The sequence below is a fragment of the Coffea eugenioides genome, chromosome 9, assembly GCF_003713205.1.
Source record: "Coffea eugenioides isolate CCC68of chromosome 9, Ceug_1.0, whole genome shotgun sequence".
Classification (NCBI taxonomy): Eukaryota; Viridiplantae; Streptophyta; class Magnoliopsida; order Gentianales; family Rubiaceae; genus Coffea; species Coffea eugenioides.
This window is the reverse complement of record NC_040043.1, coordinates 4,352,549-4,368,079: the sequence shown is the minus strand read 5'-3', so window position 1 is coordinate 4,368,079 and position 15,531 is coordinate 4,352,549. Positions and strand designations below refer to the sequence as shown.

At 36.9% G+C, this 15,531-nt stretch overlaps 2 protein-coding genes across 4 annotated transcripts; one reads left to right on the top strand and one right to left on the bottom strand.

Annotated features, from left to right (window-relative positions):
- The first annotated feature begins 651 nt into the window (after nt 1–651).
- LOC113782022 (inorganic phosphate transporter 1-11-like) lies at nt 652–2,238 on the top strand. Its single transcript, XM_027327935.1, has one exon. It carries the CDS (start codon nt 652–654, stop codon nt 2,236–2,238), a length of 1,587 nt encoding a protein of 528 aa, XP_027183736.1.
- A 1,334-nt stretch (nt 2,239–3,572) lies between these two features.
- Nucleotides 3,573–7,919, bottom strand: LOC113782744 (pentatricopeptide repeat-containing protein At3g24000, mitochondrial). 3 transcript variants are annotated; one of them, XM_027328654.1, is made up of 5 exons: nt 5,877–7,919; nt 5,482–5,594; nt 5,115–5,337; nt 4,809–5,029; nt 3,573–3,994 (listed from the first exon to the last, which is right to left on the bottom strand). In XM_027328654.1, the coding sequence occupies exon 1, from the start codon at nt 7,899–7,901 to the stop codon at nt 5,940–5,942; it is 1,962 nt and encodes a 653-aa protein (XP_027184455.1). In that variant the 5' UTR covers nt 7,902–7,919; the 3' UTR covers nt 3,573–3,994; nt 4,809–5,029; nt 5,115–5,337; nt 5,482–5,594; nt 5,877–5,939. The 3 variants fall into 3 exon arrangements, with proteins under 3 accessions (XP_027184455.1, XP_027184454.1, XP_027184456.1); XM_027328653.1 differs by having other exon boundaries at nt 4,809–4,970; XM_027328655.1 differs by having other exon boundaries at nt 4,809–4,944; nt 5,313–5,337.
- Between the last annotated feature and the right edge of the window lie 7,612 nt (nt 7,920–15,531).

Here is a 15,531-nt window from a genome sequence, read left to right as displayed (position 1 = left end):
CAAGTCCAGTAAATCACTATAGTAACACAAAATGCTAATAATAATAAAACCCAAGACCTGCTACACTCCTCCACTGTAGTAGCTACGTAGGAGGCATAGCAAGAGAACAGCTACAGAGACAGTAGCAAACTTTACCTCTATGCTCGGCGACCAGAATGACAGAGTTTACATTGTTGTATCTGCAATAATACTACTAATATTTTAAAGAAGCCAAATATTGTACTACGATGACATTGGCCTTGTGATATGTCACAGTTGTTCAATTTTATAGTATTGTTTTTTTGTTATCTGGGAAAAATTTTCTAGTGTAGTATATCTTTACCTATCTATGTTAGACATATAATATCCTAGGGAAGCATAAAGCATATCCCTGAGACAAACAAAGCGAAAGCGAAACAACCAAGAATTGGACTGTCAAAAGAAATTGTTTGGAAGCCCGCCCCGTACTGCTGCATGACATGCATAAACAAGCCCTTTGTCCATTTCTTGTTCCTAGTCTTTAACGTCCTTGGCTTTAGTTACATTTCTTGATGTCAAATTTCATTATTCCAATGTACATTTCACTATATATAGTGTGCGAAACTGCTGGACAGAAGACACCAAGTATACCTCAAAAGAGTTAACCAGGAAAAAGGCCACCCATTGCCAAAGATGTCCTCAAACAACCTGGCGGTGCTCAGTGCTCTCGACGGTGCACGTACCCAGTTGTACCATTTCAAGGCGATCGTGATCGCCGGGATGGGGTTTTTCACCGATGCATATGACCTCTTTTGCATCTCCGCCATCTCCAAACTCTTAGGCCGTATATATTACACTGATCTGTCCAGTCCTAAGCCTGGAAAGCTTCCTCATGTAGTGAACAATTGGGTTACTGGAGTGGCCTTAGTTGGTACCCTAACCGGCCAGTTAGTCTTCGGATGGCTGGGAGATAAGCTAGGGCGCAAGAAAGTTTATGGCCTCACTCTCGTTCTCATGGTCGTTTGTGCTATTTGCTCAGGTTTGTCTTTCGGAAGCAGCCATAGAGCTGTCATGGGAACCCTATGTTTCTTCCGCTTCTGGCTGGGTTTTGGCATTGGCGGAGACTACCCTCTTTCAGCTACTATCATGTCTGAATATGCAAACAAGAGAACTCGCGGGGCATTCATTGCTGCAGTGTTTGCTATGCAAGGAGTTGGTATCATTTTCGCAGGCCTCGTTTCAATGATTCTTTCCAAAATTTTCCTCAAATCGTACGGCGGTCCATCATACAAAGCGGACCACAAATTCTCCACTGAACCAGAGGCAGATTACGTATGGCGAATTGTTTTGATGCTAGGGGCTCTTCCCGCACTTCTCACATTCTACTGGAGAATGAAGATGCCAGAAACAGCTCGTTATACTGCCATCATAGAGGGAAATGCTAAACAAGCTGCTGCAGACATGGGTGGAGTTTTAGACGTTGAGATTCAAGCTGATCAAGACAAGTTAACACAATTCAGGTCTGCCAACGAGTACAAATTGTGGTCAATGGAGTTTTTCCAGCGCCATGGACGTCACCTGATTGGCACGATGACTACGTGGTTCCTTCTAGATATTGCATTTTACAGCCAAAACCTAACACAAAAAGACATTTTTCCTACCATGGGACTTACAAGCGCTGCAGCTGATGTGAGTGCTTTGAAGGAAATGTTTGAGACTTCACGCGCCATGTTCTTAATTGCCCTGCTTGGGACCTTCCCTGGTTATTGGGTCACGGTCGTCTTCATTGACAAAATTGGTCGGTTCTACATCCAGCTCGTAGGGTTCTTAATGATGTCTATTTTCATGCTTATAATTGGAGTCAAATATGATTACCTCAACACCAAGGAGCACAAGTGGTACTTTGCAGCTCTGTATGGATTAACATTCTTCTTTGCAAACTTTGGCCCTAATAGCACCACCTTTGTTCTCCCAGCCGAGCTCTTTCCAACCAGGGTGAGATCCACCTGCCATGCCCTCAGTGCAGCATCTGGCAAGGCTGGGGCTATGATCAGTGCTTTTGGAATACAAAACTACACGCAAGATGGCAACGTGCACAAAATTAAGAAAGCCATGATGATTTTGGCCTTCACAAATATTCTTGGATTCTGCTGTACCTTTTTGGTGCCAGAAACAAAAGGTAGGTCACTTGAGGAAATATCAGGTGAGGATGCAGGCGAAAGTGAGGCACAGATGACCGACAAACCACCTAAAAATCGACCAGATGCCTCCTGGGAGTGATCGTTCAATGATGTGAGTTTAGTGGCTGAAACTTCATTCATGATTCAACTGGTGTGCCACTATGAGTAAAATAAATATAGTAATATATAGTTGTGAATAATTGGCAAAAAGGCGATGTCATCTCAGGTACTGCTTTCCACAGCTCCCACAAATAAGAACCCATAGCGCCCTGATCTTCATGTATGATTTTCAATGCAAGCAAGCGCCTTTTTTTTTATTTTATTTAAGTTTCTTTTCATGAAATTATGAGTCATGAAAGCAAACACATAGATATATAAGCCATAAAAGTCTCTTTTGGCCATAGCTCTGTATAAGTTTCTGTTGTTCAATGTAATCGTTCTTTTACAACAATTGCCTTGTTTCCTCCTTTCTTTCCCCGACCCAAAAAACAGCATAGAACCAAAACAATGATAGAAACATTATTTATCATAATACTGACAATAATAAGATGGGGAAAAAAAAAATCTACAGTCCAGGACAACGATTCAATGCTTTAAGTCGTAATAAATGATTAAATTCTGTCAATCAGAGGTGAAACGGTCAAAAAATTGTCAAGATTTTAGAACTCATTTTTAATGATGTTTGAGACTTGTGAAGTTCGCATGAAGAGTAATGAGTTAAACACAAACATCGTCATCAACGTCAAGCAGCAAATATCCAGTCATGTAAATCGATGTTTGAAACATCATAGACGCCACCTAGTAATCTGCACGCATATAATTGTTCTAGAGTTCAGGATCATAAAGCCTATCGCCTGTCATAAATTATGTACCAGATGATGATACAACTAAATTTTTTATGCTGGAGTAAAAGTCGATCATTGGTGGAGAATGATTCAGCTGACAAAGGCAAACAAATAGCTAAACTCAAGATTTATGATAGCACTTGCCATATTTGCTGCAAAACACATTTTCTTAGATTACGCAGCTATTCATCTTATCAGACTGACAAAGTATTGCATTATTCATCTAATGAGCTTCACTGATGAATTCATTGCATTATTAGAGGTATGGTAGTTTGTACATCTGACAAGCTTTTAAGTCTAGTGGCACGGCTAGATTTGACACATTCATGGCTTGATATGCAATTGAATTTCTGATGCCAGTAGTCTCCAGGCATAAGGATTGGCTCCATGGTTCTGCGATTTAAATGGTAAAATACAGGTAGCTTTGTAAATTATATGTCTAGTTAAAGCATCTCTTTAGCTGTGAGGTTTTGCACAAACCTGAATCAGATGTTGTTTTTGAATTAAAATCCCACAGAACTCACAAATGATTCATTAGAATAAAACCAGAAATGGAACAAAATATATGCAAATACACCAGTAAAACCATTCAACTTCTTAACTAGTCATTTAACAGGTCCCATAATAATTTGCTTTCAGTATAGGAACTAACGATGATGAACAAATAATACACGTACAAGGCAAAGTGGGTTGCTACTTTTTATAAAGGATTGGCATACAGGGGAACTTTCAAAAATCAAAAATAAGGTCTACATGTATCTGTGTCTTTCTCATCTTCTCCATTCGATTGACAAACTCCTGGTGCATAGAGCAAGGAAACGGCAGTCTGCAGAGGCTGTTGGGTTTTAAGGATAAAGCTGCACCAACACCGTCTCCATGAAAGCTGCTAGCAGCACTTTTCATCAGGTTCAATGTCTTAGGGTAATGATCCTTCTTGTTCATCAAACATAATTCTGAAGGGTTTTGGACTGCTTGATCATGTCCATCATTGTGTGCTCTCTTTCTCATTATCTAACAAATCAAAAAAACAGAGAGATTTCGGTAACAGCCAAAAACATAAAGGAATACAGAGACACAGAAAGAACAGGAATAAGGACTTAGAAATGTCAAAGCATGCCACTGTATGTTGCACAGCATTTATTTCATTCAGCAACCGCATGTAAAGAAGAAAGGAATATCAGGCTTTATATGGACCCTGGATCTAATGAAGGAAAAGAAAAGTTAAAGAATATTTGCAAAAACAATTTCTAGCAAATTTCTTCTCATCTTAATACAGATCTTAATCTAAAATGGTTTTAATTCATGATAAATAACTAAGATACTTGACTGTAATTGATGTATAAACTTGAATATTCATTTCGTAGTTTTGCTCATAATTTTTTTCTTCTTTTCTTTCCTTGAAAATGTAGAACACAAGAAAATGATTTTCTTTTCCCCTTAGCGTTTACTGTCCTCTTGTCGCCAAATTCTCAGTTTCAAATCAAACTTCAGTGAATCAAAGGAGTTCAGAAAATCACCATTTCTAAGAATTTCTTTTACTTTGCCACGGTGACCTGGATTACCACTCACAATCATCAATTTAAATACCTTGTAGACTTGGTAAGGTCAAAACTCTAAGACGAAAACTAGCAGAATGACTTCTTCAAGTATGTATGAACATAACATAAACCAGTTCTTGCAAATCAGAGTGTATTGCAGTACATTCAAAATACTTAAACAGCATATGTTCATATCTATAAAAGCATGTATGGATTGTCAATGTGATACGTGCTTATATATTTATATGTATAGCTGTAGTATCTACAAACATGACTGAAGCAGGTACCTTGAGTTACAATCCTCTGGAGTCTGGACCAAGAATTCACACTTCGCCTAAACACAAAAGTCCTTTGTTGCTATAGCAACTAGAATTGCGTATCTGAGCAAATGAAGATCTAATCCCACAAAAGTATAAGAAACACCTCTGTTGTGTTTCAAGCATTGCTACCTGCACACGTGATGGGAGGAATACATCATTAACTTTGAATGTGTGAACACCGACCTTAGCTGGATATATGCAATCAAATACAGATCCATTCTACTGAATACTTAGGAAAGAAATAGATGGAGGACAATAGGGAAGAAAGCTTACACTGACTTGGATTATGCGTCAACAAATCTTAAGAAATCTAATAACTCATATGAGATGCAGGTGGAAATGTGGAATGAACTGCTCTCTGGACCAAGTAGTCACACTTCGCCTAAACAAAAATGTCCTTTGTTGCTATTGCAACTAAAATTATTTAGCGGAGCGAATGAAGATCTAATCCCACAAAAGTATAAGAAACACCTCTGTGTGTTTCAAGCATTGCTATCTGCACATGTAATAGGAGGAATATATCATTCATTTTGAATGTGTGGCCATTCACGTTAGCTGGATATATACAATCAAATACAGATCCATTCTACTGAATACTAAGGAAAGAAATAAATGGAGGACAATAGGGAAGAAAGCTTACATTCACTTGGATTATGTGTCAACAAATCTTAAGAAATCTAATAATTCATACAAGATGCAGGTGGAAATGTGGAATGAACTGCTGTTTTGCTCCATTAAGACCTCAGTTCCCAGCTGTCAAAGGACCACCAAATTTTCAAACAGTATTTCAAAAAGAACCAGAAAGACATAAAATAGAATCTGCTTAACATAATACCACAGATGGTCAGTAGTTCCCAATTCAGAAACTTAGAAATTACAATTTTTAAAATACTACACAAATATTGCATGTTCAAATAGTCAACCGAATTGCAGAAAATAGAATATCAGCAATAAAGTCTACACTTAAGTTTAATCAATCCAACCACATCATACACCTTGGAAATAACCATGTGCTACATCATGACAAGCTATTACCTTAATCGTGATAAACTCTTCCTGACTGAATAATCTGTGGAATGCCAGGCATCAACTCAACCATTACCAGTAGTCTCCACAAGAACAAGAGCCACCACGAAAATGATGAAATCGGTTAGTATCTCTCAAAATGATTTCTCTGCCCACCAGCTGTGACACAAACTTGAATGCTGTATGGCAATCACCACATACTCTAATGTTTTTCTTGATGCGAATGGTGGACCCATGACGTGTATTGAGGAGAGCAAATGCTAGAGCAAGCTTTTCACTATGGCACTGCAACCTCACTTCCCTCTCCTGTTGGTCCACGTACCAAAGCACATGACTAGTGTCCGGGACATACCCAATTTCTCTAATTTTATCAGCAATCTTCTCCCACATCCTACGAACCTCATTTCTCTGTGGGTGGGAATCATCATTTGCCACAAACATATGGACATTATTCTCAATCTCTAACCAACTACATGCAGGTTCCTTTTTTATGCCACTGTCATTCATCATTTTTCTCACATTCGCAGCATCCCTCAATCTACCAGCAGAGGCATAGATGTTAGACAGCAATATGTGAGGTCCAGAATCATATGGATCAAGTTCAAAAACTCGCTCTGCAGCATAAGCACCCAAATCTATGTTCTTATGCATTCTGCAAGCTCCAAGCAGCGCTTTCCAGATTGCTGCTGTGGGTTTGATTGGCATTTCCTTTATGAACTTTTCAGCATGGCCAAGTTGACCAGCACGACCAAGCAAATCAACCATTGTCACGTAATGTGAGATATCCGGTTCTAATTTCAATTTCTTCATCAATTCAAAGTAGTATAGTCCTTCCTCTAAAAGCCCAGAATGGCTGCAAGCAGTTAGAACACAGAGGAAGGTTACTTCGTTGGGTAAAATTCCCCTGCTACGCATTTCCTCAAAGCATTCTACAGTTTCCCTTCCAAGTCCATGTTGCGCACAAGCAGTAAGCATTGAGTTCCATGAAACCACATCGCGTTTCACCAGCCTATCAAAAACCTTGTGGGCATCCTCAATGCTACCGGCCTTCCCATACATGTCAAGAAGAGTATTCCCAACAAAAGCTATAAGCTTTAACCCTGATTTCACCAAATGCCCGTGTACCCATTTTCCCTGCTCCAAAGCTCCAATACTTGCACAAGCTGCAAAAACACTAGAATACGTGAAATGCGTGGCCTCAAAACCTGCCTTCTTCATCTCCGAAAACAGCCTCACTGCAATCTCAGCCTCACTCTTCCTAGCGTGGCCTGCAATCAAAGCATTCCAACAAACCTCATTCTTGCTCGTCAACCCGTCAAACACCACTTTTGCCTCTTCCATTTGGCCACACTTCGCGTACATATCAACAAGAGCACTCCCAACATACACATCATCACCATGACCGCTTTTTAAGCAAACCGCATGAACTTGCCTGCCCTCCATCTCCCCAACAGCAGTCGCCGCCTTCAACACACTCCCCAAAGTAAATTGATTCGGCACGAATCCATCCCTCAACATCTCCACAAACAAACCCAACGCTTCCTGGGCTCTATCGTTCTGCGAAAACCCAGTAATCACGGCAGTCCAAGAAACCATATCCCTCTCAGCCATTTCATCAAACACCTTGCGCGCCTCAACTGGCGACCCACATTTCGCATACATATTAATTATCGAGTTTTGCACAGCAACATAGTTACGATAACTGGAATTCAGGACATGGGCATGGACGAGCCTTCCTTCCTTCAGCCTCCCCAGCTGGGTACAGCGTTTAAGGAGTTGGTTGTAGAGAGTGGCGTTTGGGTCCGTTGCACCATTATCGATGAGGTCCAGCACGTAGAGACCGCCATTGGGGGTTTTCCTGAGAAGGTCTTTGTCTTGGATTATGCCGCCAAAAGATGCTCCGGTGAATCCTCCGATGTCCTCTTCTAAGTCTAAGGGGGCAGTGGCGGCGGAGCTGGCGAAATGGCGTGAAGAGAAGAGGACTGTTTTGAGTATTGAATCGGAGAAGGGCGGATTTGTTATATACCTTTTCATCTATACCGATGCCGAGTTACGCTGCTATTGTACACTCGGTTTTTCAAGCAGCGGCGTTCTGACAGTTGAAATTTAACGACCAGAAGGGGTATTTTCGCAAAATTCAATTATGAATAATTCGTTTTTTGGCCCAAGCAACGAATAATTCTATTACTACTATCCAGTATCCACTCCACGAATTAGCTTAAGAGCTATTTTTGTGTCACCTAATCATCCAAGATTGGGCTTAGGAAATTTGTTCACGTAACTACTAGTGGAATATTAATTTTATTACAATCAAGCAAAAAATTTCTATTTAAAATTGAAATTAATTCTTTATTTATTGATAATAAACTGACAAAAAGGAAAAAAAAATACTTGTTAATTCTTTTGTTATTCATGATTGGCCAATTTCAATGTTGCACGATATGTTAATTGTAAAGTGTAAACTACACAATAGCTCAATTAGTCCTTGATTTTCTTTTTATTTTGGTTGAGCTAATTAATTTAGCATCCTTTTCTACTGTAAATGAGGTATAAAATCTCTTCTATTAAGATGAACTAGAAACTACCCAATATTTCCCTTCCACCTTGAATCATGGATAACCATTTTTACAGCATACATAACAATTAGAATTCAATTTAATATCCTACATATAATTCACATATAATATATCCGTCGAGGAAACGTTTGTTTAGTGACTAAAATTGAAATTCAAGAATTTCGAAGCCTTAAATTCGAAGCCTCATTCCCCTCCTCCCTTCTTAAATCCTACTGCTTTTTTGTTAGAGGGGAAAGAATCCACACACGTCCAGCCTTGTTTTTTTTTTTTTTTAATTGGAAATCGCGTCCAACCTTGTTTGATTATCTCTAATTTTTCATTGTCAAAATGAGCATAAATTGTAAGTTTGAGGTGCCATTCTGCATGAATCAGAATCAAGAGAATCCCCTTACAAAAGATCAAATGGTGGGGTGGGCTGGACTTGGACCCTATGAAATCGCCATCATTCACACAAAGTTAGTGAACAACAGCCGAGGTAGTCACCGTTCATTAGTAACAACAGCATCCAAAAAGTTCTCATTGGTGCAAATCAAAGAAACTTTTCTCTTCAACTCACAAACTTAAAGCAGTCACAATTAATCAAGTTACACATCCAAGGGACAAGGGGCACGGACGGTTGCACCTGTAACCCCCAACGGTTTTGGTCATTTTCAATAGCGCGTAACTCTGGTTACACACGACGTAACTTTGTTTACACAACGTGTAATTTTAGTACAAAATTTTGCGAGTCCCACAAATAATGTGAAAATCGATGTACAACTTGTTATCTGAATCGCACAAAATTTTTTGGCCAAATCATGGCCATTAACTGCTCAGGACCGTCCCTGCCCCATTTCCACATCCAAGCCAACTAGTCGTTTAGTCACTTCTCAATAAAATTCTACATTGATATGACATTCTTCCTCAAGATATGACGACAACTTTGGTAGACAAGATTATCACGGTGCTGCTAATTCTTTTGCTGTTGGTTTTCCGGGCTCTAGCACAAGATCAAAGTCATGGCAACCCTGATCTTGAAGCCATTTTGGGTGGTGATCGGGAATCTTCCCAAAATTCAAGATATGATGTTGGGGTACCTCAATACAGGGTTAAGAACACACGCCACGAAGATATGCCCTCGACTTGAACATAATATACTCGATCTCCAAGATTATCTCCAACATATGTACTATGGTTCTAGGTTTGGAAACTTTCTTTGACGCAGTCTTTTTTCTGTTTTTTGTTTTTTGCCTCTCTTTTATATGCTTCTTTTTCTTTGTTAGGTTTGGTGCTTCCACATTAGACGTTTCAGTTTGGATAGAAGTTTTGGAAATAATACAAAAACTTCTACCATGTAGACGATTGTTGCAGTAGTATTTGGATAGTGGGTTATTTGAGATATTTTTACTGTAGCACTTTTTGTGATGTGATGTGATGTATGTGTTTGCTCTGTTTGGATCCCTGTTTTTGGGGTGTTTTTCAAAAACTAGTTTTTCAAATACAATAAAAATTTTTAAAAAGTACTCTAAAAGGTAATCTAAAAATTAGTTTAAATTTTTTTAAAATTTTAAGAAATATCTCAAAATATGTTCTAAAAACTCTTGTACTCTTAAATATTCTAAAATATTTTTTAAAAATATTTCAAAATATACTCTAAAAACTCTGCTACAGCAAAGTTTTTCAAAAACACCCCCAAAAACAACTAATCCAAACTTGTATTAGAAATTGTAACGGTGATGTAAGCAAATATATTTGGAAAAATAACCCACTATCCAAACAAATTCAATGTTTGAAGATTGAAACCTTTATGAATTTTTTTTTTTGGATATAAACATGCTAGCTATTTGCCAACAATGACCCTAGAGGGCTATATCTATTGTCCTATTATGAGTGTATTATGTGCAGTACAATCATCCCCATGCAAAAAATTGCCATGGGATGATTGTGGAGCTCCGGGTCAATCTTTTGCCAATTTGCTATTATAAATAATACTCCCTCCGTTCCACTGTGATAGTCGTGTTTTCCTTTTTCGTCTGTCCCAAATTGTAGTCCACTTTTCAATTGAATAATGCAATTGTCTTTTAATTTCTCTAAAATACCCATATTCAATGTAAGTTGGTATTACTATAAATTACCTTATTTAATATAGATTGTTAGTATTGTATATAACCTATCCCATTTAATGTATTTAGATTTTCCAAAACATATTGATATATGAAAAGCTAACTTTATTTAATATAAAAGTATTTTAGAAAAATAGCAATCTAAATTTGTTTTTCCAACAAAGTTAACTACTTTTTCTTAAATTGTGTAAAAAAAAAAAAAAAAACTAGGACTATCAAAATGGGACAACACTGCTTCAGGCAACAAACACAAACACGATCATAATCTCTCTCCAATTTTCTCTGTCTGATAATATTAGCCTCAACCTACTTAGCATTGTTCTCAGAATTGACGACAACACTGAAACTGATGTGTTGCATTGCTATGAACCATGAAGTTAGTGAGACCAATTCTTTATTTCTTTTAGTACTCAGATAACTTCACAATCGCAGACAATTCCTTGCTATTGATCGGAGAGGATAGATCCAAACGAGGAGCATCCACACTAAGTATTTGAAAGATTCGAGTGCAAAATTTATTACTTACTATTTTATGTCACTGCATAATATTCCATTTGCTCGTAATTTTTACTACTACAAGATTTTGCTTGTAGAATTTGCTACTTTTAAAAATTGAACGTGTATCACGTGGAGCTTTGTCTGGTATAAACATTTGCGACCTTTATTCTCTTGCAATCTTTTCATAGCACATCAACCTTTTTTGTTAATCAGTATGAACGTGACTAACGCACAAACTATCAAATCATAGAACAGTTGGCTGCGCTAATTCATTTCATCGCCTGCAACGTTTCTGGAATTGGAATATGGGTTTCTTTTACACCAGAAACTTATTTGGATTCCTACGGTTTGGCCTTTTTTTTTTTTTTTTTTTTTGGTGGGGTGGGGAGAAAGGAAAGGATTTTTTTTTTTTTTCATGAATTCTTCTTTTACATATTTTTCAATCACTTTTCTATCTCACACATATTATGTCTTAAAAAGTACTACAATAATTTTCATGTAGAAATCTCAAAAGAAAAAAAACAAAAAATGCAGTCTAAACAACATCTTATCACTGGGGTATTTAGATTTTCTATATCTTTTCTTGGTTTATCTTACCCTTTTTCATAACTTGGCAATTGACTAATATTCTATAGGACAATACCACCTAACATGCTACTAATTTTCTCTTCATTTTAAGAGTATTTAAGAAAGAAAATGCGTTGTAAAGCAAATGACTAGTGAACTTAATGAATGAAATAAATCTAACAGCAATATCATACGAGGCTTTGTGTGTATTCTAACAAATTCATACCAATATTACAGCTTATTTGGATTAGAAACGGGAAAAAAATAGTGGTTTTAGATTCTGTTTAATAACTCAATTCAGCCCCTAAATTTAATGGATTCAAATCTTAATATATTCAGACCGTTTGATAATCAAAAATTAAACATTTGAATTAATTAAGTGGCACTGAATTTATTAAGCAAAACTTGCTTCAAAAATTAAGAGATAAGTTATTTACTTATCACTGAATGTAATGTGCATTCAAATGTATTAGATTTAATACTTGACAATTCAATAACTTAATGGATTCAAATTTCAGATTTCAGACTTCAATTTTCAAATATCAATTTTATCAAATGCACTTTTAGTTCTGTACGAATTTCATTTTATACGACAATTCTATTTTGCCATTAAATATCCAAAATTATAAGGTTCTAAAAACACAAGGCACCAAATTAAATGACCTATAATTAAATATAGGATATGCAGTAGTTGGAGTTTGGTAAATTATAGAGGATCAAATATGCTACATTTGAAGCATACAGGATGAAATTGATATGCTAAACTTCAAATGCAAAGAATCGTAAAGAAGCTAGTCCAAAAGACAAGGGACTAAAATTGTGATCCTCATTTATCGCTTTAAATAATACAAGATCATTCTTAAATCTAGTTCAATCCAAGGGATGCTCGAGCTTCACCATAGTGGGCATGGAATCAGAATATGTTTATTGTAAAGTCTAGTTCACATTTCTGAATCCTTTTTGACTCAAGAAACTTCTTCTTTATCAATAATCACAATGCCACTGACTCTACCTGCAACCTTTCCTTCATCTACACTTATAAATTCACCTCCCTCTTCTCTTCTTCACCAACAAAATTAAACAAGTACAGATTTCTTGATAATTAATCCCTCCCATCCCTCAGTACTTCCCACCTCAAAAATTTTTCTATAAAGTAATGGAAGTTGAATATGGCAAGACGTTGCTGGAAAACCGAAACGCTAGGCTTCCTCCAGAGAGAGGGCAGATCAAATGTATGATAATCCAGGGGTTGGTGAAAAAAGTGGCGACTGTCACGAGAGGAAAAAGAGAAGGTGGCTACTGAAGTTCTGCTACGAAGATGTTATCTCCTGCTTCTTTTTTTTTTTTTTTTTGAGATCATATAGAGAGCTCATGATGTTAAAGTCTTGAAATCACAATTAAATCTCTTGATTTTCTCTTGTCTTTTTCTCTTTTGATTACATGTGGGGTGCCTCGATTTTTCTTATACCGTATTAGTTAATTTGCAGCAGTATGCATTTTTCATAAAGCATTCAACGAAAGTTGATTAGTTTTATTTTTGTTTGATAAAGATAAGAGGAAATTGAGCAATATCCCCTATTCTCATATATTCCTTAAAAGTAAGTTAAAAATTAATACTACAAAGTATGTAATTCTTTCTTTTTATTTATTTATCTCTGGGTGTCAAAAACGCATGGCAATGCAGACTAACATCATGAAATGAAATTTCAAAACAAAAGCAATAATGATTCTCCTATTAATCAACTTACACGTTAATTAGATGATCGTGAGATCTCTCGTTCCACTTTCAAATTCCCTCATTTATTATTCCTTTGTAAAGTTTAAAATCTCCCATTAAATAAAGAACAAGAAAAACAAAATATAAAGGCTATGCCAATTGCCGTGATGCTAGAGCACAAATCAAGTTGATTAATTAATGGGAGATACCGAACTGGGAATTCCTCAATGTACGAGATCGGCTAGGTCTTCAATCACATCATTAAGTATCTCGTTATTGTTTAATCTTCTCCAACTTTTTATTCAATCAGGAATTCAAGTCACAATGATCTAACTCTTAAGCGAAATCATAAAACATGTTTACAGTGTTGTTAAGTAAAATGACATCGTTTTAAGTTGGATAGAAACCTGAACAAGAGAGTTTGGACACAGTGGGTATCCGGAATTCGACGGATTATATTTCCGAATCCGACTATTCCCACTACACTTGGGCCTCCACCTCCCAGAAGACACAATACGATAACAGGGATCGAATCGCGATCATCCGATGCCATGACCCGAAGAGGCTCCCAGCACCAGCCGAGCCAACCCTAGGGGATCCATCTTTCTACTTAATTATTAACTACTTGTACCTTATATAAGTTTGAATCTTAAACTAATACCAACGCAGTTCCGGGAAATCATCCATTCTGCGTCCGTCTAGAAATTGTCGACCGGTTTGCTTAATTAGCACGATTCAAGAGCCACGAAAAAAAGTATAAAATTTACATGATTGAGCTTTAACTTTTTGATCTACCAATATGCTAATTTAGATGTTCCGACAGTGTTTGTGATTGCTGAAAACATATATAAAGAATAGTGAGAAATAGGATTTACTAAAAGAACTAACTACATGATTGAATAAGAAAAGTAACCCAAAAAGAATATATCCATTTTTTAATGGCAAAAGTTAAATGCACGTTCAGGAAGGCTATAAATTTTGGTGCTCACATTTGCTGGAAACTTTCAATTAAGTAAGGTCCCTTGATCAATATGAGATAAAATAAAGCCAAAACTTCATACAGAGAACTCAATTGAATACGTTGCGTTATTCATCACTTGATGCATGGACTAAATTAATCTACGAATTAAAACAACAAAATAGTTCTTCTTAATAGTCTATTATTTCTCATGGTTGATGCATGTACTAAATCTTTTAAACCGAAACAATAAAAAATGCTTCTATTTACTAATCTATATATATTATTCATCAGGGGAAGCTTTATCGATTCCCTTTGTTTGAACAGAAACACCATTGTCTGAAACCTTTTGACTAAGAAAAATTCTTGTGTTGATTAAAGCTCCCATACTATATCCCCATATTCTCAAACCTGCACCAAACATAACTACCTCCGGAGTTGCATGTCTGGTGCTAGCTGTATGTATATATAAAACTATAAAACTGATTCTCTTGTCAGTTTTTTCACCAACACAATCATCTACTACTACAAGATTCTTCAGAACCTATTCTCTTCTCTCGTTAATCACCCCACCAAAAAGTAAAACAGAACCCCCCCCCCCCCCCCCAAAGAATTTGATTTCTTTCCTTAAGGGTGTAATCAATTAATATCGTGCAAGAGACAAAGTTGAGAAAATATATGGATACCTGGGTGATGGAAGGTGAAGGAAGTGACGAGTCAGAGAAACCCAAAACGAAGCTTCCTCCGGAGAGAGGACAGATCAAAGCAAGGATATTTAGAGGATTGGTGAAGAAAGTGGTGGCTGTCGCAAGGATGGGAAGAAACGAAGGTAGCAATAGAAGTTCAGCATCGATATCACCTCCTGCTAGCTCCTACAATTCAGATGCCCGTTCAGAATATTAATGCTTGGATTGCTTGTTTCCGTCAGAAAATATTGTCGTTTTCTATGATCACATTTCCCTATCACCTTTTTCCCTCACATATATCAAATCGCTACAGTAATTTTTCCATGAAAAATGATGGAAAATGCAATCCAAACACAACTTTTTGACTTTATTATCTCTTTCACCCTTTTCGGTTTTATTTTTTGAAGGGAGTTCATCACCCTATGGTAAATGTTTGAATTTTTTTTAATATATTTACACAGTCGATGAATGCTTTCGTATGGATAGGTCTTTCCCCTGTATGTACCGTGACCTTGATGGCTTGAAGAAGTATTTTTATTTGTTTCTGCTAACCCAATCTA